The following is a 23,826-nucleotide window of genomic DNA, read 5'->3' as shown; positions in this document are numbered from 1 at the left end:
GTATTGGCCAGAGGGAACTGTCAGTGAAAGCCTCTCTTCACGTTGTGCTTTAAAATAAACCAAACCCGAAGTCCTCGCTCTTTAGTGGTCTGAGAGCTGGCGAAATCAGGTATCCCGGTCAAAGCATAGATATTGTGGATTGTGGGTGTCATCTTGGACTCTTGGACGGTGGCTAACTCAACGACTCTGTAAGTCTAGTTTGTCCCAAGGGACTAGGAAGACCTGCGTGATTAAGAAAACCTGAACTTTTTCAATGGCTTTTTTTTTTTGCTTCCTGCTGATCCCAAGAACTAGGCCTGAGAACCTTAGTTTGGGACCTGCTCCCCTCCTTGGGCCCTGAACAGTGAAGAACTGGGCTGAGTAGTTCTTGAGCTGCCTCTAATTCCATTTGTCAGATCTTTTTTTTTTTTTTTTATAATTTTTTTTTTTTTTTTTTTAATGAGGATCTTGAATCAGATGCGTATGTTTTGATTGATTGATTGATTGATTGATTTTGGCTGTGTTGGGTCTTCGTTTCTGTGCGAGGGCTTTCTCCAGTTGTGGCAAGCGGGGGCCACTCTTCATCGCGATGCGCGGGCCTCTCACCGTCGCGGCCTCTCTCGTTGCGGAGCACAGGCTCCAGACGCGCAGGCTCAGCAGTTGTGGCTCACGGGCCCAGCCGCTCCGCGGCATGTGGGATCTTCCCAGGCCAGGGCTCGAACCCGTGTCCCCTGCATTAGCAGGCAGATTCTCAACCACTGCGCCACCAGGGAAGCCCCATTTGTCAGATCTTAATAGTGGGTTTTCTTTAGACGGGAGGCACCTCTCGGAATGAACTTCTCTCCGACACACATCTCTTTCATTAACTCCCAGGTCTCTTCTCTCTCCCTTCGTGACCTTGGCTGAAGTTATTTAACCTCTGTGTCCTCTTGTTAGAGGCGTTTCAAGGACAAGTTGCTCTTTAGGAAGGAGGAAGCAAGACATTATATGGATATGAGGTCCTTTTCCTGTGTAATCTAAGTGGATTACATATACCCACTCCTTAATTCGGACCTCTCCTGGGAAGTGGATCCAGGAGGGGGACCCAGGGACTTATACAGTAGGTGTTTACAAACTCCAGGTCACTACTCTGTCCACTGGGCAGTATTACTTGAAGCCTGGTTGTTCCCGGAAGACAAAATGCCCTCTCCCCAGGCTGTTGCCACCACCCTGCACAGGAGGAAGCACTTGCACTATGGTTTTTCCATATGGAAGTGCCTTCTGCTTTGGCCAGAGTGTCTCTAGTAGTGCTATCCAAGTGAACTTTCTGCTATCATGGCGGTGTTCTATCTCTACTCTGCCCAATACATTGGCCACTAGCCACATGTGGCTCTTTAGTATTTGAAATGTGGCTAGTGCAAATGAGGAACTGAATTTTACATTTTATTTAATTTTAACTGAAATAAACTTCAATTTTGAATTAATTTTAATTAGAAAAGCTATATGTGACTAGTGGCTATTGTACTGACCATGTAGCACTAGAATGTTTCTCAGGGGACAAGAGCAAGTCTTCTGTAGTTTGAAAAAAGATACCAGGAAATATCCATAGTGTAAATTTAAAATGAGATAGTTTGGGGTCAGACTGACCCAGTGCCCCGGAGCTGGCAAGGAAGAGCTTTTGTTGGCTTTGTCAATGGAGAGGGGCTAGAATAGGCCAGTGTTTACTGAGGCGGCATAGAAAAACAAATCATTTAGAAGCAGCTTGAAGCAGGTGTTGAAAGATACTTGCCTTCTAAAATTTCCAAGCTCATAAGAACTGACTTTGTTTTGTTTTGACTTTGCTTGTTTGTTTTGGGGATTGGCTACAGGGACTGGTATCCGATCAGAGAGTGAGACAGAGTCTGAGGCCTCAGAAATCACTCTTCCTCCCAGCAACCCTGTAGTCCCCCAGGCCCCCGCCCAAGGGGAGGACTACGGCAAAGGCATCATCTTCTACCTCAGGGACAAAGTGGTGGTGGGAATCGTGCTGTGGAACATCTTCAACCGAATGCCAATAGCAAGGAAGGTAGGTGCCCGTCAGGGCTCTGAGAGGAAGATGGGAGGTGTGGGCGGAAGCCGTCTCTGTGACTTCGTCGGATGTCCTGCCACGCACTGTCCACCCGGGTCAGACTGTGCCTGAGCAGAACAAAGGTATCGCCTTGGCTCGGGTATGTTTCTTTTTCACTCGGGACATGGCTGGGTAGCACGGGCGTTGGCACATGCTCACTTGGGCTTCGTAGAAAGCCATTCCCACAACTCCCTCCCAGTGTGAAGTGGCGACTGGCCCGGGCTGCCCTGGTGTGCGGCCCAGCCCACACACTCCTTGTTCCTCTGTCCCTCAGATCATTAAGGACGGTGAGGAACATGAAGATCTCAACGAAGTAGCGAAGCTTTTCAACATTCATGAAGACTGAAGACTGCTGTGGAACAGGCAGGCCCTTTGCTGTCCCCGACAGCAGCTTGGATGGGTAAAGGAGCGTTTTTTATTCAGCAGACTTCCTCTGTATGTATGAGTGTGAATAATCAAGTCCTTTGTGAATATTTCAACCATGTAGGCAAATTCTTAATGTTCACATCACTAAATAAAACCCGATTCTTCTAAATTAAATTCTCTTCTCTTTGAAAGGGAGCAAGTGGGTGAAGGGAGGAAAGCTCTGCATATTAGAGAGCAAGTCAATTGGAGCCACTCCCAAGTGCATCATCTTCCTTGGCCTTGTAATCCCTGCTACACACTCTCAGCTTCTTTCATTCACTGAACTTCTCCCTCGCCCCTCCAGACATCCTGTACGGACCTGCTGTGACCTCTGCCCGCAGCACTTGACCCCTCTCCCCTCCTCTGGGGAACGTCCCGGTCTCTGAAGACTTTCCTGATCCTTCCAAGCCTGTTCCTTGTTTACATGTCTCCCTGCTGCTCTTCAGCTTCCTGGAAGCCAGAACCATGGCTCTCCTGTCTTGCTCATGGTTCTCTCTCCAGAGCTGAGCACAGGGTCTGGCTCACAGTGGGTGCTTAGTGAATCGTTGAATGAGTGTACACATAAACATGTGGACTAGACTCTGCTCTACCTGGGACAGCTCCCCTGTGTACCCCCCCAGCCCAGAACTGAACTGGTCTTGGGAGGGGAGGGCAGAAAAGACATTTATTGCAGACAGAAACGAAGGTTCGGAGACCTGCCGCCTCATGGCTAAGCCTGGAGCCTGACTCTGAGGGATTGTGGCCTCTCAACTCCTCCACCCACTGTCCCCCAAACTAGAAATCTGCCCTCTCCTAACCCCTTTTATCTCAAATAGGCTTATAGGCATGCCTCACTTTACAAATGATTTCCTGGGAAGAGAAGTCAAAGTTTTCATAAATCAACTCATTTTTTGCATTTCAAATTACTTAACTTTTAAAAATCAAATCTTATTTCAATTAAGAGGAAATTTTTACTACTTTCAAGAGTCCTATTGTGAATCTTCTTCTAAAGAGAAAATTATTACCAGGCTGGATTTTTTCGATATTGGGTTTGTTTAAAGGGAGTTGCAGCTACAATGAAATCCCTTCTGAACACTAGAACAGGACAAATGTCCACTTTAAGAATTAGCTGTACTAGAACAGGTTCTTACTATATGTATACAGGTTTAGTGAAATATGATCTGAGGCATGACATATCTAAGTCCATAATGTAGGTAGAAAACTCATCTAGTATCCTGTGAAACGGGACTTATTATACAGTAATTGCTGCTTACAAAGATCTTAACAACTGTAAGATCCTGAAGTGTTTCACAAATCATTTTTTAAACGGATCGAATTGTGATTTGCCTTGTTTTAGTATCAGGTACAATTTAGTCTAATTCTTTGACAGTTGTCATCCTTGTATGGAATGTCATAATAATTCAGTTAATTAAAATGAAAGGATGTATTCTTCTATTCAGTGTTCATTGAGTGCCTACCATGAGCCAGGTAGATGGCAGAAGAGGAAGATGGAGAAAACATGGCCACTTCTCTTAAGGAGCTCCTGGTGTCAGTGAGGAAAGCAGACATGTGAACGCAGAAGTATAATATAGTCAGTTGTGTCCACAGGAAGATACACACCAAGAATGGACATCAGCCAGAGTATCCGTCCTTTGTCAACTACTGCTGCTAGATCACTTCCTAAAGCATCACTTGGTCCATATCCCCCCACCCTACCTCCTGGTGACATTGACTCCCTGTCACCAATCACATCAAGTCCGAAGCCTTCCATAGCGCTCTTGACCTCAGCCCACTCTGCCCTGCGGGCCTCCTCTGCCACAACTTCACGTGCATGTGCACACGCACATATACATCTGGTTTATTGCCACCTTTAAACTTATGTTTGTGCTCTTCACATCTGGAACGCCATCCCTATTCCCTTCTACGTATCCAAATCCTGCTCATCTTTCAAGGCCCAGATGAAGTCCCACCGTGGTGATGTAGTACCAGTTGGACTAGTGCCCACGCATGATTTCATCTCTGAACTTCGATTGCACCTACTGCCTTTGAACTTGATTTTGTTCTTTTAAGTCGTTCTCTGCATTATTAGTGTTCACTCCCTAAATTGATTGCAAGCTATTCCAGAGCAGAGACTTTTTTCTCAGGATGGGGACAACATGCGCCATTCCCCAAAACCCTGGCAAAGTGCTGACCAAGTCCTTGGTTGCTTGGTTGGATGATGCTAGATAACAGGGCTTATTGTAAGAGTGAGCCTCTGCCTTGTAGCCTCAGTTCTCTCTAATCCAGGTTATCAGACCCCCATTACTTCACCCACTGCCACGACTTGCCACTTTACCCAGGATGCATTTAACCTGTTGAGGCCCCCAAGGATCGCAAGGACCAATTTCTGACTGTACAGACGACCAATGCCAGCTGAGGTTTGGCCCTTGAGAGCTGGCCTGTGATTAGCCGGGCCACAGCGCAGCGCAGTACAGGGCTAGCCACACCCTGCAGAGTTGGGGCTCTGCCAAAGTATCCAGCTTTCAGGGCTCACCCACTTGACTTCAACCTCGCTTTTCTTTGCCATTTTACAACTGACATCTGGTGGTACCTTGGCACCGCTTCACGATGGTACTAACATTTGCCTGGCCACCTGTAAGGCACGGTGAGGGATGTTCTCATACTTTAGCTGGAGAAATGGACCTGAGGGAAGGAAGTGTGTTTGATTGGAAAGGGGTCAGAGTAAGCCTCTTAGTGGAGGATGAGGTCAACATGTGTGACTTTTTTGTTGTTCTAATCAACAGGGTCTGTTTTGGAGACAAGAGGCTTAAAGTGAAAGGGAGGGGGGGTGGGGAATCCACAGTGACCTACTGCAGGCTGCTTCCTTGAAGGAAAATCAGCAGCCCCTCTAGAGACCCATTTATACAAAGGAACTCTCCCCTCCCTTCCACCACTACCCCTTCCCTTTCCCGCTCCTCTCAAGTTTGGCTGCTGCAATATCCCTTCTGTCCTTCCCTGACTCCACCTAAAGCTGGGCACCCTTGCTGCCCTAGAGACCATTGGGACTCAATTCCAGTGCCTTGCTCTCTGGGCAGAGGGAAAGTCCTTCCGGGCCCAGAGGTGAAGTAAGACCGCCTCTGGCCTCTTTCCCATCTTATCAGGGAATTTCTGGCGGGCACAGACAAATGTACACAGAACCACACACAGAGACACACAGCTCAGGCCAGTGATGACGTCCCCTGCCTGGCTGGTTCTACAGATGGGTGTGAACTGGGTCAGAGTATAGGGAGGGTCTGAATATTTAAATTCTGGACTGCTAAGCCCTGGTTGGAAGACAGGGATCGTCTCAAAATGAACATTTTGGGAAAGAGAAACGCAGCCCCTGACATCTGGAAGCTGGTCTGGGACTGTCAGCAAGGCCTTGGTGTCACTAAAAACTGGCTTAACACGCCCCACTAGGCCTGGGTGTTCTGTTGAACGTAAACAGGTTCACGGGACATTAGAATCGTACAAGGCCACCCTGATCATGGTGGATGGAGACAAAAGCAAGACTACTCCAGAATCATGTGTGAACACAGGCAAAAATATGAACACTGCCCAAGCCACAGAAATGACCAAATACCGCCCTCCGTCCTGGCTAATCTAAGTGACTGCTGCTTCCTTACCAATTACATATTGAGCCTCGCTCCAGTCTGCCCTCCTGTTGGATATGATTGATTCAGTAAGACACTCCCTGACAGCATCCAATCCAGAGCAAAGCCCAGCTTCCTTAAACCCTCCCCCAAATCACCCAGCCTGGCCTGAATCCTATAATAAGTCCTTCCCAGCACCCTCTTCCTGAGACACCCCATGGTTCCCCAGGGCATGCATCCTCCCTCGCTGCAGTGAGCAATGAACTCAACTGGTTCGACTGCAAGAGTGCCCTGGTGGTCTTTGGCTGGTGGGCATTGACAATTTGGAGACAAAGAGCCAAAATACCTTCGGGAGGCCCACCTGTGAGTTTTGCCTAGTCTCGTACCTTCTTGAAGACCTTACCTGGTCCCAGTGGAGCCTCCAAGGTCTGTGTCTCAGTTGGAGAAGGCCAGGAGTCGCATCTGGTGCCTGGACAGAGGTGTCTGGCTTCCCAAGCAGGTTCCCGCCTGTGCTCTCTTGGCATTTGCAGCACAACACAGAGATGCTTCTGGAGGAACACCCAACATGGGTGTTGAATTTATGAATACATACATACGTTCGTAAATGGATTTATTGGTCAGCTAGCAAACATACTGCGGAACTTGCTGCATGCTGTGGGCCAATAGGCCCCAGAGATAAGAAGATGAGTAACATACAGTCCCTGCCCTCAATGGCTTTAGAACCTAGTGGCGGACACAGACGGGTCAACAGGAACCATCAGTGCAACAGAAGTGCTGGGAGTATGATGTGTGAGTTCACATCGGAACTTCGTCACTCCTCAGATGGCTTTACTGTTCTGCTTCCATCTAGTCCAGGCTTTTCTTCCACTGACCAAATCGTGTTTCTTCCTCCATTCTCTGCTTGTAACTTCTCTCATCTCTAGGAGCAGAACATGAATATGTTTTCTTAAATATGTATAATATCCTGAATACAGAGGATGGAGCTGCCAGCCTCCTTGCCCAAAGAGATCACCCCTCTTCCTCTTCACTTTTCCTCAGCCCCTTCATTTTCCCTCCTTCCTCGCCCACTTGTTTTCCCTCTACCTGTGTTTCTTCTTCAGGTTCCAGTAAGTGCTCCCTGCCCGTGTTTCTTCCTCCCGAAGCTGGGGAGCACAGCGGAAAAAGCGCTCTTTGGGATTTGCGTCTCAGCTTTGCCACTCACTCCTGGATGACCCAGAGCAGCTAATTTCCTAGGTCTCGGCAGCCTCATCTGTAAAATGAAGAGAACAGACTAGATCATCCCTCCACCCTCAGCTCTAACATCCTGTGTATGGAAAAGTCTCTCAGGTGCTTGCCCAGGACTTTCTTCATCTCTCCATGGACTCAGTTGCCTTTCATCTCTAAGTCTAGAGCAGATGCTAATGGGACCCAAAGCCTTTGGCAGATGTCTCCCCACATTGCCTCTGCTGTCCCTTTGGCTCAACAGATTTTTTGTTTGTTTGTTTTAGTTTGAGGCTTATGATTCTTCTTTGACTCAGCAAGCAACATTTAGACCTAGGCCCCTAGAAATCGCTGCTTGCCAGATTTGCTCTCCATGGAGAGTTTGACAGCCTTAAAACTACGCTCCATGAAAGCCCAGAATTTCCCCAGGAAGGCTTTATGGTGAGACAATGCTCAGCCATGATCCTAGCACATATATTCCTACACAACCATTCAGTGGCTCCCAATCCCCAACAAACACACCCTGCAGAGCTGGCCGGTGAACAGCCACCTTAACCCAGGCAGCTTTCAACTTGATGCTGAGATAATTAGCTCAGAAAACCCCCCTCATACCACATAAGCCCCAAGTCCTGAGACTAGCTTGTACACCCCCTTTGCTCTTAAGTCCATGGCCATTTCCACGTTGGCCATGGTCCTGGCAGAGCCCTGCCCTGAAGTGCAGAGACAAGTGAGCCAGGAAGCTGGCAAGCTTCACCACCCGATTCTTACCATAGAGACAAAAGGAAACTGCATACAGGGAAAGAAAGAAAATCCAGCACTGTGATTTGCTAGGTGGAAAAGGATGCTTAAGGATCTCTGTGCCTCCAGAGGGAAAGGGGAGCTTTAGGTGTTTCAGAGCAGGCCTGCAGAGCCCCGCCAGCGTGAAGCCTTCCTTGGCCCAGGCCTGAGGTCCTCGGCCACCTTTATTGAGACTAATATCCCAAGCAGCCTGAGTGAGATTCAGGTCTCCCACTACAGTGGGAGTCCTCAAACTAGTGGCACAGTGCGGAGGGGCAGAGACTGGTGATGAAAACAGGGAATCCTTGGCCTCAAAGTCACCCCCACCTCAACCTGGCCTGGGCCAATACCAAGTTGGGAGGTATTCTCTCCAAAGGGAGAAAGGCCACATCGACCTCTCAGGCAATTGATCAGCTTGACTTAATGCAGGGGGTGGAGGGCAGCTCAAAGCTCAGAGCACTCCGCCTTTGTCCCCTTGGTGGCGCCAGCCCTTGTGCTGGCCTCTTCACTAGAACAGGAGGTTCCAAAGAGACCTCAGCTTCCAAGTGAACTCCCCAGCCAGTCCTGAAGCAGCGAGGCTCACTGCGTGAGATGGATAATTGCAAAAGAATACCTTGATGGGAGTTTTGCCCAAAGTTGCAAACGTACACTGCCCTCCCAGGCATCACCTGTTGTTCCCCAGAATAGAGCGGCGTGGATGGGGCGGAGACCGAGCTTGGTGGTCTCCACGAGGACTCCCGCCCTCCCGCCGCTCCTCTCCCAGCTGCCCCACCGAGTCCTTCTCCAGGAGTCCGGACCCGCCCCTTCGCGCCCGACGGGGAGCGAGGAAGGGGGGTGGGCAGGAAAGAAGGGATTGAGGGGAAGTTTCAAGGGGTGTGCCGGGGAGGGGGCAGGATTCTCATGAGTCAGCGGATCGGGCTCAGTGTGACTTCACTGCTTCCCGAGAAGAGGCGCCCGGGGCAAGAGGCCGCTCGGAGTGCAGCCGCTGGAGTGGAAGGTCGGAGCGCTGGGCGGGGCTGCGGGACGGGGTTCGGGGCTGGCCAGGTCGCTCGGGGCCGGGGCGGCGCTAGGAGGCCGCTGGCGAGCGGGGACCGCTCGGGGCAGCGGCGCCGACCTCTCCCCCTCTCCTCCTCCGCCGCAGCCAGTTCCCGCCTCGGCCCGAGACGTGGCGAGAGTTCCGCCTGTAGGTGGCGCTGCTGAGGCGCCGTGGGCGCGCTGCTGGGGGTCTGGGTGGGGAGCTCTGCCCCCGCGGGGAATCCCGGGGGTGCAGGGTGGGCGGCCCATGCAAAGCGATGGCGAGGGGAAGGCGCAAGGGGCCGCCATAACCCCCACTGTCCTTCGAGCCCGGCGCTCCCACCCGAGTGGCGGCAGAGTTCGGAGAGCCGACCTGCTACGTTAGCGTCCAGGCGTGGGGCCGCCTGGTGCGCGCTTCTTCAGGGTCCCTCGGGGCACCTACCGGGTCCCGCAGAGCTCGGGGAAGCTCGCCTCCAGCTAAGGGACCGCGGTTTAGGGACAGCGTTTCCTCTCTAGGGATGGCGCTCTTAACCCGCGGGCAGTAGAATGGAAATTTTGAATCGCTTCTCCAGCGTTAGGGGTGGGTTTCCCTGAGCAGCCACTCTCCAGCCTGGCTCCCTTGAGACCAAGGATGCATCTTTTGCAAAGGGACAGGCTGTGGCCGGCGTTGGGGTGCAGTCTGGGACCAGGGCTCGTGCTAGATGAGGGGTAGGGGCTCAGCTTTGGGCTAGATGTAGGGCGATGGTTAGGGATTCCATGCTTGTCAACCCGGTCTTCAGCAACTATGTAAAAAAAAAAAGCGAAGAGGCCCATCTGGGGCTCAAACTTGCAACCTTGGCCTCGGTTGATAGAGCTTTGTGCTCTACCTCCATGCAAGCCCTGAGCTCTAGTAGTCATGATGCAGCTGACCTTCCCATGTTGGTTCATGGTTATGTGGTCGCTGGTTAGTTAACATATTGAGAGTATCAGGGCACAAAAATAACCTGTGGCCAGACACCTTTAAGCTGAAAGAAAAAAGTTGTTAGGGGCTCCAGCCTCACCCTTTCCAGAAGCTCCAGTGGCTGGCTCTTTCCATGATAGAACTTTACATATAAATATATGGATAGAGTGTGTCTCCCTTATCGGTGCCAAGATACAAAAGCTATGCCCTGTACTAGGGTTCTGGGTGCCTCTTCTCCTCCGTCAATCAGTCCAGCTCCTCTGCTTTCAGGATGTCCAAAGCCATCTGAGAAAGTTATCTAAGGATTTTCCATAAAGGAGAGGAAAGGGGGAAAAAAAACCCAAAGGATCCTAAACGTTCCCAGGTTTCACTGTGTGCCAGGAGAAATACCGTCTGTCTCCCGCCCAGACCTCAGAGCCCGGGCCTCCTTCCTACAGGGCGGTGCCCAGCTATTCCTGGAAACCCCCTCCTTTCTACCAACCCCTTCCCCAAAGTGTCTCCTCCCAGAGCACGACCTAGGAAAAGGATCGTATTGTCAGAGTTTGATGTCCCCCGTCCCCACTTTCTGTCCCCAACCTGACCTGCCGCAGTCCTCAGCCTGCCCCCTCCCTTGATGCCCACGTGCTGGCTTCTCCTCCCGGAGCAGGGCCTGAGCTGTGGCCTCTCCCTCCAGCCTGGCCCTGCGCCCCACTAGGTGACTGGGAGAGGATCTGATATACTAATTTGTGTTAATGTGATAATGGGCACTAATGGGGTCACGTGCTAACCACTGCCTCACTACCTCAACCCCAAGTCGAGGTTGCAGGCTGACTAATCTCCACAGCCGGCTGGGGGGGGGGCGGGGAGTGGGAGGAACCCAAGCCTCGGGACAATCCCAGGGTGCTGGTGCCTTCGAGCTGCTGCCTCGGTTTCAGTTTCATCCTTGGCTGACACTTTCCTCTGACGAGTGGAATTGCTTTGGTTTTCCTCCAACCCCTCTCCCCTCCGCGGCTGCCCCCCCCTTTAGACTGCTAGCTTCCCTCAGCCAGCCCTTCACTTCGTGAGGGGAGAGATGGGAAGATAATTTGGCAGCGATGAGGAAAAAATGTACACGTAGACACCCTCAGACGCACAGGCTCACATACCACACTGCCTTGCAGACACACACATGCACACGCCCTCCACAAACACACATGCATGCACGAGGGGACTTGACACTCACATCCAAGAGTCGAGCCCGTATGTGTGTGTGTGTGTGTGTGTGTGTGTGTGTGTATGCACACACTGGCCACGGTTACGCCCTCGCTCACATCTGAGGGACACACACGGAGTCACACATAGGCAGGCTAGGCCCTCCAGAGACCCATCCCACACACAGACCCACACACACACTCACACACTGTCACACACACACCAGCAGCGGCAGCCCAGTTGGATGGCTTCCTCAAAAGAGGGCTGGAAAGTTTGTTTGCTGCCAGTGAAGGGGCCTAGACATTCCGTGAAATGACTCATACTGCACCTTTATAGACATTAAATGTTGTATTTTTCTGGATTCGACAACAACAACAACAACAACCGCCACCCTCGCCCCCCCGCGTCATGGGGGCACGGTAGGGGAAGTGAGGCGTGCCTGCACTCCTCTAGGGCCTCTGTCTAGCGCCCGCCTCAGGCTTGTCCTCGCCTCCCTGTGGGATGGGGCAATCCTGAAAGGGCAGAGTCCTTTACCTCCTGGTACAAAGCTCAGCCTGGAACCGCCCCTTGGCAGGAGGTGAAGTGGGTGAAGTCGGGAACCAAGTCCCCCTCACAGCCCCTCTCCATTATCCCACCACATCCCCAGTCCCGAGGACCTGCAGTCAGGCCCAGTGCCCCCACTTGGTGTTCCAAAATGAGCCCTTCGTCTTCTCTCCATCCATTCAAGCGCCCCTCCCCAGCTCTCCTGGGTTCGTCCTTACTGCCTTCTCCCGCACAACTCCAGGAGGCGCCACTCGCCGTATAGAACATGAGCGCCCCATATAACGTGACTGCAGCCCCCTCCTCTCTCCTGAGCCTCTTCTCCATCTGAGGAGGTACCGCCCAGCCCAATGGCTACTTGTGTCCCTGTCCCCCAGCACACTCAAGCGCCAGGGAAATCACTCGCTGCTCTCCTCTGGCAGGGCCTCCATGTGCTGGCATCCCTCTGCACCCCCGTCTCGAGCCCTGCCCCCTAGCAGAAGCTCCTTGGGCCAAGGCCTCCCTAGGTCCACTCGTGTTTCCTGCAGCCTTGAGGAGAGGCACCTCTGGAGTGTCATTTGGAATCCCCGCAGGGCTGAGGGGCACAGCGAGGCTGCCCACCACACAAGATGGGTGCTGAGCCAGCAGATGTCGGGGGTTGAGGGGTTAACTCTAGTTCCACTGGACAGTGGCCCAAAAACTCTGGATGCTGTGCTGCCTCTGATAGGTGCCCCAGAGCAGGCGCCTGCTCTCGGCTCTTCTCCAAGGGACTTTTCCAGGCTGAGCCTAGGCCCCAAGATCGGGGCTAGGGACCAGTGGGATTAGAGACTCCAGAGGGCTTGCCCTCATTTACTGAACTCTGCCTGAGCCAATTCTTCCTTATTTTTTGCAAATGAACCACAGGATCGGGTCCCTCCCCCTACACCCACCCTCCAAATCTCCCGCCAGCCCAGAGGCACTGAATCTGTTTCCCAAATACAGTATTAGGCCGGCTCCCCTGGCAGTGCGTGCAGTGGGGACAGCGCCTCCCCGCAGCCGCTGAGCCCAGGGTGGACACGCAGAGCACTCACTCAGGGCCCGTGGCACCTCCTATATCTGGCTATCATCTCCCTCCAGGCAGGCCCCTGAGCTGCTGTCTGGCCCCTCCAAAAAGTGAAACCCAGCGCTCCTCTGAAATTTTGTAGGGGCTCTGAGGATGCCAGGTCCTGTCCCAGTAAAGGCCTGGAGGGGAAATGGAAAGCTCTCCATTTTAATGAGAGAAGGGGTGGGTGAGGGGTGGGGACCAAGCGGCTTTCCAAGAGCCCCAGCCAAGGAAGGTGGCTGGCCAGATGAAAGTCATAATCTGGGAAGTTGCTCCCAACTACATTCTCCCACCGGCATGCCTGTGCTTTGGCCTGGGCACCCCACCTCCGTCACCCCCCAGTATGTGCCAGACAGTAGATCAGCTCGTCTCCCGGGAAGGAGCACTCTGGTATAACCTATCCAAAGGAATTCTTCTCTCTTGCAGCTACTCAACAATCTTTTTAGGACAAAAACTCCTTATGATGCCCAGCCACAGCCTGGGACTTAGAGATTTCTGTCCATCATTTGCATCTATCTAGGGCCTCGTCGTGTCAACCCAACAGAGGCAAATCTGGAGTTACTGAACATATCAACAGAGGAATGATTGCGGGCTGTATAGAAAGGATTAGAGGGGACATCTCAGCTTTACAGGTGGGAGGATTCCTTTTAAACCATAACTTCTCTCCTGACTTTTGAATATGCTTCTCATTCTGAAAGTCTGATTGATAGGCGACCGTTCTAGCATGTGTCTGTGGTGGAAAGTAAGGGCCATGGCCACAGAGGCTGTGGCACTGTGGTATTTTGTTCTGGCCACAGGTTTGAATAGAATTTGTTGAGGCTAAGGGGTTAAGGGAGGGAGGAAGCAACCAGCCACCTTGTTTCCAGAGAACCTGGGGTGATTTGCAGGAGAACATAGGCTAGCAGGCACCGCTGAAAAGAGGGGCTGAGAAAGTGGCCAAGGTGGAAAGGCAAGTTGAGTGCAGAAGCGGGGAGGTGGCCCTACACAGGCTCTGGGCAGCCAGGAGGCCCCTTCTCTTCCAGGAGGACCCCAGTTCTGAGGGTCGAGAGGACAGAGTTGGGGTTGGAGAGTGGGGGGGAAACAGGGCTGGAAGGAGAGAGGCTGAGAGCTGGATGGCGCAGCCTGGGCATTCACGGGCAACTCGAGAAGGGGAATTCCTGCCAAGTCAGGGAATGAGCCATTGGCAGAGACATCATGCCTGTCGTCAGGAGTGGTGATCTCAGCCGGCTGGCCCCACCTGGCTGGGGCTCACCCAACGGGTAAGTGGAAGAGCGGGGAGCCAGGTGGGGAAGGGCTGGGCAGCAGCAAGGTCATCGGGAAGGGCAGCCTGGCTGACCTGGAGCCGTGGAGTCAGGAAGGTCATTCAGGTGGCCTATGGCTCCCTAAGGTGAGGGCAGCACCAGGTTTTCATCAAGGGGGTGGGGTTTGCTTTGGCTGCAACTCCCAGATCATGGGGCTGCGGTTAGTTCTGAGTGGCTGCGGAAGGTGGGAACTTATGGGATTCCCACAAGCCATAGGCTCCAGGTCACTGGCAGGCATCAGGGCCTGTCACCATAAGCTGGTGGGCCGGATGCTGTCCTCTCTCCCTGCCCATCCCAAGAGGAAGGCCTCTCCTCTGGCACTTCCATGCCTTGAGGCTTCAACCTTGGTTTAAACCACAAACATTCATAGGAGGCATCCACCATTCATCCTCAGCAGCTTCCGGCCCTGGCAGACTTTCTCCCAATAGCTGGGTTGAGGAAAAACGAGATGAGACAGAGATGGTGCTGAAGGCAGCTAACGTTTATTGAGGGCTTACTAAGCACCAGGCACTGCCACAGACACAGGCTATCTCATTCAAGCCTCACCACAGCCTTGGGAGGTAGATTCTTATTATCCTCAATTTAAAAATAAGGACAGTAAGGCTCCGAGAGTTTAAGCGACTTGCCCAAAGACACACAGCTGCTAAATGGTGCAGCTGGAATAGGAACCCAGGTCTGTCTGATGTTAGAGACCACTGAACTCTCAGCAAAATGGGAAAGTGTGTGTGTGTGTGTGTTTGTGTGTGTGTGTGTGTGAAGGTCAAGTAAAGGGGGCTTAAGGATGACTGGGACCTACCACAATTTTGAGAGGGGAGCCTCCCTGGCAAGAGAACAACAGAAAATTGTTGTGTCTCCTGATCCAGAATCCCCTGGGGAAAGTGTGCCCATTTACAAGAAAAAAAAAACTGGAAATTTGCTCTCGGCACTTATTTCAGGGTCTTAACTTTAGGTGGCCAAGAGGTCTCAAGGTGCCCCGGTGCCCCAGTCCAGCCCCTAGGTCTTCCCCCGGAAACCTGTAATCTGCAGCTGCCTTCGCCACCATCATCCACCACCACTCCTGCTCCCCAGTCCTGTGCCAGGGACTCTCCTTTCCCAAGGCTGGGGAAGCAGACAGATGCTGGTGGCTGAGCAGGTCACTGAACCTCAGGCCCTTGGTCCACCCCCACCCCCAGAGAGCCCTCCTCCCCCGGGGCCCTTTCCGCTTTGCTGCTTTCTGCCCGGGAGGTAGATGCCGGGCTGAGGCCTGGCTGGGCCCCTCCTCCAGACCATACAGTGCCATAAGAAGTGAGAATTCCCAGCCAACTCCCTCCTAGAACCTCCTAGCTGTGGGACGGAGGAGGGTGCGGGCTGGTATGGATGCTGGGGCAGGTCAGAGTAGAGGGTAAAGGGGAGGCAGAATGGGAGACTGGGGTTCAAGTAGATGCCTCAAGCAGAGCAGCCTGGCTCTGGACAGAAAGGGGCATGAGCTTTTTCCCAGCACCCCAACTCTGGCTACCTTTGCACCTGCTGCACCAGCCCCTCTCCCCCCAATCCTTCCCCGGATTCATATCCTCCCGGCCTCCCCCACCCGGAGCCCTAAGCTCGACTTCCCTAAGAAATCCCCAAAACTCTCCAGTCGCGCCAAGTGCACGAGCATTTGGCCAGGGATTCCGCGGCATCTGGCATATCGTTCCCGAATTGTATCCTCTGGGCATCTCCTGGCCTCACCCACCCGCTCGGCCCGCCCTCACGCCAGGTCCTCCACACAGCAGGCGCTCAGTAATAATCTGGAGCGCAGGGCTGGGGCCAAAGGCGTCAAGCGAGTGGAGCGCGCAGGCCAAGGGGGCCGGACATAGCCATCCAGAGTCCCCCGGGAATGGAGCGGCTTTCTCTGCGAGGCATTGTGTAGGGGCTTCCCGGCCGGAGCTGCGGGCCCCGGAACGCGCCAGGTGGGGGCTGGGGCGCTGGGAACGCGAAGTGGGCTCCGCGGGAGTCCTGCTCTCGCGGTTCCCCGGGGGCGAGCGAGCCGGGAGGGGAAGGAGAGGCCGCGCGGGCCCCTGGCACGGCTCCCCCTGCCGTGCTGGCGACCGCGGCGGGCCGGGGGTGGAGGGGCGCTGTTTCCACCAAGACGCCTCGTCCCTCCCTCGCGCCCTCCCCCACCCCGCCCGCCCGTGGTCCCTCCCGTCGGTCCCTCCCTCCGGCTCTTCCCTCCCTCCCGCCCTGCCTCCTTCGCGCCCGCCCCAGCCGCCGCCTGCGGGGACGTGTGTGTCTCTAGTGCAATTTCCCCTTTCGCTCGGTTGTCTGAGTGCAGGTCTCCGCTGGCTCGCGCCCCCTCCCCGGGCGCCCCCGCCGCCCCCTCCCTCGGCCTGACCCTCCCCAGCGTCCACCCGGCTCCCCCCGCACTCCACCCCACCCCCCGGAGTCGCTTTATCAGGGGCGCCGCCGTCTCACCTGGTATTTGCATCTCGCCCTCCAACTTGCCATTGGCGGCGCGACGTGTGGGAGAGCCCTGCGCCTCGCCCGCCCGGACCAGCCTGCCCCGGCGCCGAGGTGAGTCACGGGCGCGGGGCCGCGGGGGCAGGCGGGCAGGGAGGAGAGGAGGGAGGGAAGGAGGGAGGGGGACGGTGGCCCCGGCGGGCGCGGGGACCGACCGGGCGCCGCGCTCAACTTCCACTTCTCCTTTCGCCGGCGCCGAGGTATCGGCGCCACTCGCCCGGCCCGGCTTCCGAGGGGAGAAAGCGGGCTGGCCGGGCTGGGGACCCGCGTCTCGGCCCTCGGAGCGGGGAGGGGACCGCGGCGATCGACCCCGGCCCCGCTACCGAGCCCCTTCGGCGGCAGGTACGTCGATGGCGCCGGTTTTCGGAGCCTTCGGGGACCTCGGAAAGTTTGCCGGAGGGCGGGATAGGGGACGCCTGGGCCCCGGAGCGTAGGGGCTGGGGGCCCAGGGCGGGGTGGGAGAGCGGCGGCGTGTTGCGTCCCGCCCTTGCCTCGCCCCACCGCGTGTGCGTTGTGGAACCCGGACTACGGATCCTGGGTTAGAAGCTGAGTCGATTTCCCGAGTCGGGGTGGAGGCCGGTTTGCCCTCTCCCCAGGCAGCCCGGGGTCCGTGACTGGGCCTATCGTGACAGCCCGCCCCAAAAGCTCGGTGCCCGAGGGCAGGAGGTTGGGCCTCACTGGCGGGGCTGCTAGATTGATCTGGCGGCCTCTAGGGCTTCTGGGACCAGGCGCCTTAGGGTAACACACACTCACACACACACTCTCTCTTTCTCTCCCTCTCTCCACACACACGCACACGCACACGCGCGCGCACACACACACACCTATGAACCTATGACTTGGATAATTGGGTCGCCAAAATAGAGACCTCTGTCGTGAGGGGCCGGAGTTTCCGTGTGAGCCGGCCGCCAGCCTTCCCGCTCCCGCGTTCCCGCTCTCCCGGGCTCTCCCGCCTCTCTGTTCCCTCCTCTGCTGCCGGCATGGGGACTCAGCGGCCGCGCAGCGCGGGGTCCCCTGCCGACAGCGCCTTGCTTTTGGAGACTGCTGAGGCGGCGGCTTTATGGATTCCCGGTCCCTCCGTCGCACCCGAGGTCTGCCGCCCTTCCCTCACTACACGGCCTTCCTGACCAGAGTCACCTCCTGACCCCACTGGCTCCGCGCCTCGGCCAGGTTCTCCCCGGCTGCCCACCCCCCACACGCCAGCAATGGGATTTGATGGCCATTGGATTCCTGCCCCTCATCCTTCTGCCCGAGATAGAGGCCTGTCTGGTCCTGCAGCTTCTTCTGGTTAATGTTTGGCGGTTCATTGTGGCTAATCATTTTAATTAGCTCTTAAAGTGGGGAGGATCAGTTAACCTTGAACTTCTCGATTTTGGCCTGGTGGGGCCTCATATGGGAGGAGTGCTGGGGAGGTAGGAGCGGAAGTGAGGTCACCACCCCAGGGCCAGAGCCACCACTGCTTGGCCCCAACAGCTGGTGGGCACACCCATCAGGGACTCACCCACTGCGAGCTGACCCCTGGCCTGAGTGCTAGGTTGGAGGGGGGAGGTGAAGGGATCAGATCTAACTCTCTCCTCTGGGGAGACAGGACACTTTGGCACTGAAAATGCTCAGGGTCACGTTTGCACGGCAAGAATGCAAATTCCTCCTCGCAGTTAGTTATGTAGGGTTTTACCGGTTATAAGGCACTTTCTCAACCATTAATTCAGTAGACGCACAGCAGTAACAGATTACGGGGAGCTATCTTGAGTTAAGTGCAGGAATTAACTATCCTGGAGGACTTCCTATCCTGGCCAGTGTGGGGAAGAGGCTGCCTTGCTAGTGGTTGTCTCTGGGTTCAAAGCCCGGGTGGTGTGAGTTGCAGGGGTGGGGGTCGTGGAGCAGGCTCCACGTTGCCACCCTCACCCAGCCTCTAGCTGTGAGCCGAAGGAGTGGCTTGTTTGCAACTATGTCTGGCATTCCTCCCACTGCTGCACTGTTTGCTCGGTGGTTGCTCAGGAACTGGCGCCCACCCCTGGACAAACTGGAGGCCTGAAAGCAGCCCTCCCCCTGCCTTGAGCTAAGTGATGGGACAGCAGCTTCTGTCTCCTCTGTCCTATATGGGAATCTAAAAATGAGGGTGCTGTGGTCTGTCATTCAGGGGCCTGATTAATAGGATGTCCAAAATATCCCTAGCCTGCAAAATTCAGGGCCTCCCTGAGAGGCCCAGCCAGACGCAGGCTGAGGGGATTGCTTTCCCAGGGAAAGCCCTGCGCCGAAGTTTGGCCTTGGTCCTTGCGAGCCTCACCCCTCACCCCTCAACTTTTTCATTTTCCCTCCCATCCCTAGAGCCAGACTGTCTGGGTCTATATCCCAGCTCCGTTATTTACTAACTGTGTGATTCCAGCCAATTGTATGCCTCAGTTTCCTCATTTGTCAAATCAGACCCACCTCATAAAGTTTTGCCAAGGATCAAATACATCAATACACATAAGCTGCTTCTTAGAACAGTGCACGGCACATGGTAAGCGCAAGCGAGCATTATGGTATTGTCTTACACGGTGCCTAAAACTCAGATTGAACTCAGCGAACATTTGCTGAGAACCAGTCCCCGTATTAGGCATCAGCGAAGGGGCAGTGAGGGAAATACAGAGGTGAAGAAGACACCGCCTGTCTTCCGGGACTGTGTGTACCTTCTGGCATGGGCCAGAGTCAGGGTGGGGAATGTGGGAGGGGGCCAGAGAGGGTGGCTAAGTCATCTATATAAATAACCATAATTCGAAGCCAGGCTCGAATGCCTAATTCAAAGCCAGTGTGGGGAGCCAGGTACCCCAGACTTGGAGGCTTCTCCTTGTCTGGGGACACTGGCTGGGCTCTGGTCAGGACGCCACCCCTGGACAGAGGCCTGCCCTGGGATTTGGGTGAATGAGAGGGAGTGGGAGACCCAATTCCTGTGTGGGCTGCAGGTGGCAAGCATTCAGTGGTGTGATTTGTTGGTTTGCAGGACAGGACGGCGTTACTTAGGGCCACCCCCAGACGCCCCTCTAGCCCCTCTGCCTGCCACGCCCCCAGCACCTCCCGGAGGTCCCCCACCAAGTTTGGAAGGGCCTTGGGCAGCCTTCTCCCCTCAGGCTTGGGCCTGACCCCAACGCAGGCTTGGTTCTCTCTCCAGGATTTCTAAGCTGCAAAGAGGTTTCTGGCTTCACCGCCAATTTATTCCCTTTGTGGTTCTCAGACTGAAAACTAGTTCTGCAGGGGAGAGAGGAAACTGATCCGAGGTACCCAGAATCCCATGGGCGCTTTCCTAGGGGTCAGGGGCTTTTCTCATCAACACCAACCTGCCTGCAAATCTCTGGCTGCTGAGTCTTGCGTGGCCTGTAATAGCGGCCGCACCGCTAATGCCCTATAGCTCGGACCCCAGCGCTGGTTGCCAAGGAACTGCTGGTCGGGGTGCTTATGACGGTTCTGACCTCATAGGGGCTGCTGAGTTTCAATTCAATGGACATTTATTAACACCTACTGTGTGCCCAACCTGTGCTAGGTGCTGTAGGGGAGACAGCGAAGGGGGCGGGGTGGGGGAGATGACTAAGACACTGAGACAATCAGAGGCGAGGACAAGCAGCCAGGCCAGCGGCTGGTCAGGTGCTAATTGTGCTCCTTGGAGCAGGGGCCAGAGGCGGCCGGGGCTCTGAGGTCAGCAGCAGTTGGGGGAGGGAGGGAAGGCTTTGTGAGGGCCTCGGCTCTGAGCTAGACCTTGAAGGGGGCAGGGTGGCGCGGGGGAGATTGGGCTAGGCAGAAAAGGGCGAGAAGACGCCTTTCTCTCTCTTCCCTGGCCACAGGCTGACCTTCAAAGCCTCGATAATTGTTTGGCGAATGCATGTCACATAAAAGACCAGGTCAGCCAGTGTGGGTGGCTCGGTGCAAGCCCCAGTCTCCATCCCGGGAGATGCAAAGTGGATGGCCCAGGTGGGGAGCCCAGCGCCCCCAGGACGGATTGATAAGACACAAAGGTTGGCCAGGCTTTCCCGCCCCACAAGCTGAGGGGATTTCAGGTTGATCTCCTGCCTCCTCCGTCCCCTCCACCACCCATGCACAGGCCCTGGAGGGGAGAGAGGGGAAAAAGAGAGGCAGAGGGCACCAAAGGGACAGGAAAACTGCCCCGCCACAGGTGTTCACTGCAGGCACGGGCTGGTTGAGTCCCATCTTTCCCCAGGGTCCTCGGATTGCTCTGGAAGCCCAGAGGTTCAGGTAGAGGATAGAGAGTTCCATTTTCTCAGCCAGCCGAGAACTAAAATGTCCCACATGTTTCTGTCCAGACCCCCTGGGGAAGGGCGAGGACTAGCCATGTATTTGTTCTGCGACTTTTGCATCTCCCATGCCTGGATGTGGAGGGGGACTTGGTCCTTGTTGGATTTAATTGGATAAAAACACCTGGACACACACATACCGCCCCCGCCATGCATCAGTTTTCCTCTCTCACTGCCCTCTTGCCCTGCACCCTCCCCAGCACATTGCAAAACTACAGAGGCACACCAGAGTGCCCTGACTTCTCCGCCTGGGAAATTGTGTCCTAACGTGAGTTTCTTGGCAAAGAGACCCCACCCAGCCTTCTCCCAGGGTGATGACGAGGGTCAGGCAGAGCAGGGAGGGGTGTTTCATGCAGGAGGATCTGCGAGGGAAAGTGCCAGAACATTTCTCAGCCAGACCAACAAGAAGCAAGAGGTTAAACAACTTGCCCAGATTGAGGAAGCTTTGCCCTAGGTTCCCATCTTCTCGAGGGACCATTTTCTTGTCCCAGTGCTGGCACTTCCCACTTCTCACTCCACCTGCCCTTCCCGAAGCTCCCTTCCTCTTCCAGTCTAACCCAATATTCTTCTCGAGACCAATATTGTCCGGAGGAGGAAGAGCACAGGCTCTCTGTGTTCATATCCCAGACCTATCACTTACTGGCTGTGTGACTATGGACTAGTCACATAACCACTCTGAGTCTCAGAGCCCACTTCCCAGGGTTTGAGTGAGGATTAAATGAGATAATGCCTGTAAAGCGCTCAGCATGGTGCCTGGCACATGGTAACCACCCAGTAAGTGTTAGCTGCTATTATTCTGTGGCTCTTATTATTATTGTTGTTGTTGTTCTTATCATTTCCTCCTCCCACACCCTTGACTTTGCCAGGCTCCAGGGATCAACTGCTTCTCTGGCAGTGCTGGCAGGGCACGCGATGCCCATTCATAAAACCAACAGGGAGATTTTCCACAACTTTCTGCTAACTTTTTGTTAACTCTGCTGTCACACAGGATAAGGAAGGGATGTGGAAGAAGACTGTGTGTGTGTGTGTGTGTGTGTTAAAAATCTTTCTGAGTGGCAGGCAGTGCTGTAGTGAAGAGTAAAAATCAAGTCTTTAACATTTTTATTAACATTGCCATCTTTATCTCTTCACCACTTCATCTCAAGGTTCGTTCTCTGCAGGAATACGAGTGAGTTCGTTCCTTTGAGAGAAGGCCTCATGTTCCATCCCTGGCAAGTATTTAGCAATCATCAGTTTGTTGTTATTACCCTACTGAGTGTAGAATTCTGGGAGCCGACTGGCCAACCACTGCTCACTTTCTGCCTCCTTTCGCTCATGCCCAGAGGCCTTGGGTTGGGGCTGGGACACTGCCTTTGCCCAGAAGAGTTCCTGGGGGGCTGGGGGCCACTCCCATTCCAAAGGCCTCCCAGAAAGTAACTTGGAGGTTCCATCTGCTAGCAAATGCATTTTGTTTGCTTGAGAAGCCTGTGACCACCCACAAGGGCAGGAGGCCCTGGACCACCCTTGGACCACCCCTGAGCCACTTCACTCAGTCCCTTGGTCCCCACCCGTAGGCCTTGGAGGATGGGATGGGATGGGGGATGGGAGAGTGGGCAATTAGTCTTAACCTCCCCAAATTCCTGATGACCTGATAACAAGGAGGTACTTAAGACATAGATTTAGGAGATAATCTGTCTTTTTCCCATAATTCCCCCAGAGGATAAGAGAGGCTAGTTCAGCTCTGCTGCTTCTGTGGGAATCCATGCACAGAAAACACCTGTCTCATTAGGTGACCACTTTCTTGGCGCCACCCTGATCCTAAAAAAAAAACACAGCAGGCCCAGGCCGCTGCTCTGAAGAATCTAAACCCAATTCTGGAGCTCTAGTAATACACATGCACTTAGCCTCACAGCGGGCGGGAGCTGAAGTGCGAACCAGCCTGTGGCACTTAAGGTTTGTAGATTAGGTGATGGTGGGTTCGAGGAGGGCTTACCTAGAGGAAGATCATTCTTCTCCCTCCTTAACTTAATTGGGGAAGGTCTCCTGGAAGTGAGAGGGCAGATGGCCTTTCAAAAGAGGAAAGAGAGCGCATTGGCTGTGCTCTAGGGGCCTTCCAGGCTCGGTGGGACAATAACATCGGCAGGAGCGTGAGCAAAAGATAAAACAACAAAACACATTCGAATCAGCACACTCAGTAAGTTCCAGGGTTCAGAATTTGTCTCCACTGGTGGCATCAAGGAATGTGTTTTCTAGGAGAGCGTGCGTGTTCTTGCCTCTTTTGTCTTCACTGCTCTCATATAGTGATACTATTGCATAGTTAAATTATGCAGTAATATTACTTGCTAAAATTACATAGTAAATGCTGCTGTTGTTATTTTACCCAATCTGGGGACCTTTTTCTTTCTTTTTATTTAACAGTTTTATTGAGGCAATATTGACATACAATAAACTGCACATATTTAAAGTGTACAATTTGATAATATTTGACATATGTATATACTCGCGAAACTCGTCACCCCCGAAAGTTTCCTTGTGCCCCTTGGCAATCCCTCCTTCTCATCCCGAGCAACCACTTATCTGCTTTCTGTGACTATCAGTTAGTATTCATTTTTTAATTGAAATATACAAATCTCCTTTGACTTATGATGAGGTTACATCCTGATAAACCCATCGGAAGTTGAAACCATCTTAAGTTGAAAATACATCAATTACACCTAACCTACTGAGCACCATAGCTTAGCCTAGCCTACCTTAAACATGCTCAGAACACTTACATTAGCATACAGTTGGGCAAAATCATCTAACAAACACAAAGCCTATTTTATGATACAGTGTTGAATATCTCATGTAATTTATTGAATAATGTACTGAAAGTGAAAAACAGAATGGTTGTCTGCATACAGAATGGTTGTAAGTCTATCAGTTGTTTACCCTCGTGATCGTGTGGCTGACTGGGCGATGTGGTGGCTGCCGCTGCCCAGCATCACATATCGCTAGCCCGGGAAAAGATCAAAGTTCAAAATT

General features: G+C 53.8%; 2 protein-coding genes and 1 long non-coding RNA gene across 8 annotated transcripts in view; 2 read left to right on the top strand and 1 right to left on the bottom strand.

Annotated features, from left to right (window-relative positions):
* AIFM1 (apoptosis inducing factor mitochondria associated 1) overlaps positions 1 to 2,613 on the top strand; it is a 28,667-nt gene extending 26,054 nt beyond the window's left edge. Inside the window, exons 15-16 of the mRNA XM_057537853.1 lie at positions 1,827 to 2,023; positions 2,340 to 2,613. Coding sequence (XP_057393836.1) covers positions 1,827 to 2,023; positions 2,340 to 2,411 — 269 coding nt within the window. The 3' untranslated portion in view covers positions 2,412 to 2,613. The remainder of the gene's footprint in view (positions 1 to 1,826; positions 2,024 to 2,339) is intronic.
* Positions 2,614 to 6,478: 3,865 nt separating this feature from the next.
* On the bottom strand, positions 6,479 to 16,631 carry LOC130706359 (uncharacterized). Its single transcript, XR_009006608.1, has 3 exons — positions 16,493 to 16,631; positions 7,144 to 7,309; positions 6,479 to 6,979 (listed from the first exon to the last, which is right to left on the bottom strand). It is a non-coding gene; the product is annotated as an uncharacterized LOC130706359 (long non-coding RNA).
* The window catches only part of ELF4 (E74 like ETS transcription factor 4), a 48,179-nt gene continuing 33,306 nt past the window's right edge, over positions 8,954 to 23,826 (top strand). For 4 of the 6 annotated variants that reach the window (XM_057537850.1, XM_057537852.1, XM_057537847.1 and 1 more), the window contains exon 1: positions 16,453 to 16,591. The gene's annotated coding sequence lies outside the window, so the exon portion shown is untranslated. Of the gene's footprint in view, positions 9,035 to 16,452; positions 16,592 to 16,739; positions 16,880 to 23,826 lie in introns of those variants that run through there. The other 2 variants (XM_057537849.1, XM_057537848.1) reach the window with 2 other exon arrangements.

The sequence above is a fragment of the Balaenoptera acutorostrata genome, chromosome X (genome assembly GCF_949987535.1).
Source record: "Balaenoptera acutorostrata chromosome X, mBalAcu1.1, whole genome shotgun sequence".
NCBI lineage: Eukaryota > Metazoa > Chordata > Mammalia > Artiodactyla > Balaenopteridae > Balaenoptera > Balaenoptera acutorostrata.
This window is presented reverse-complemented; position numbering and strand designations above follow the sequence as displayed.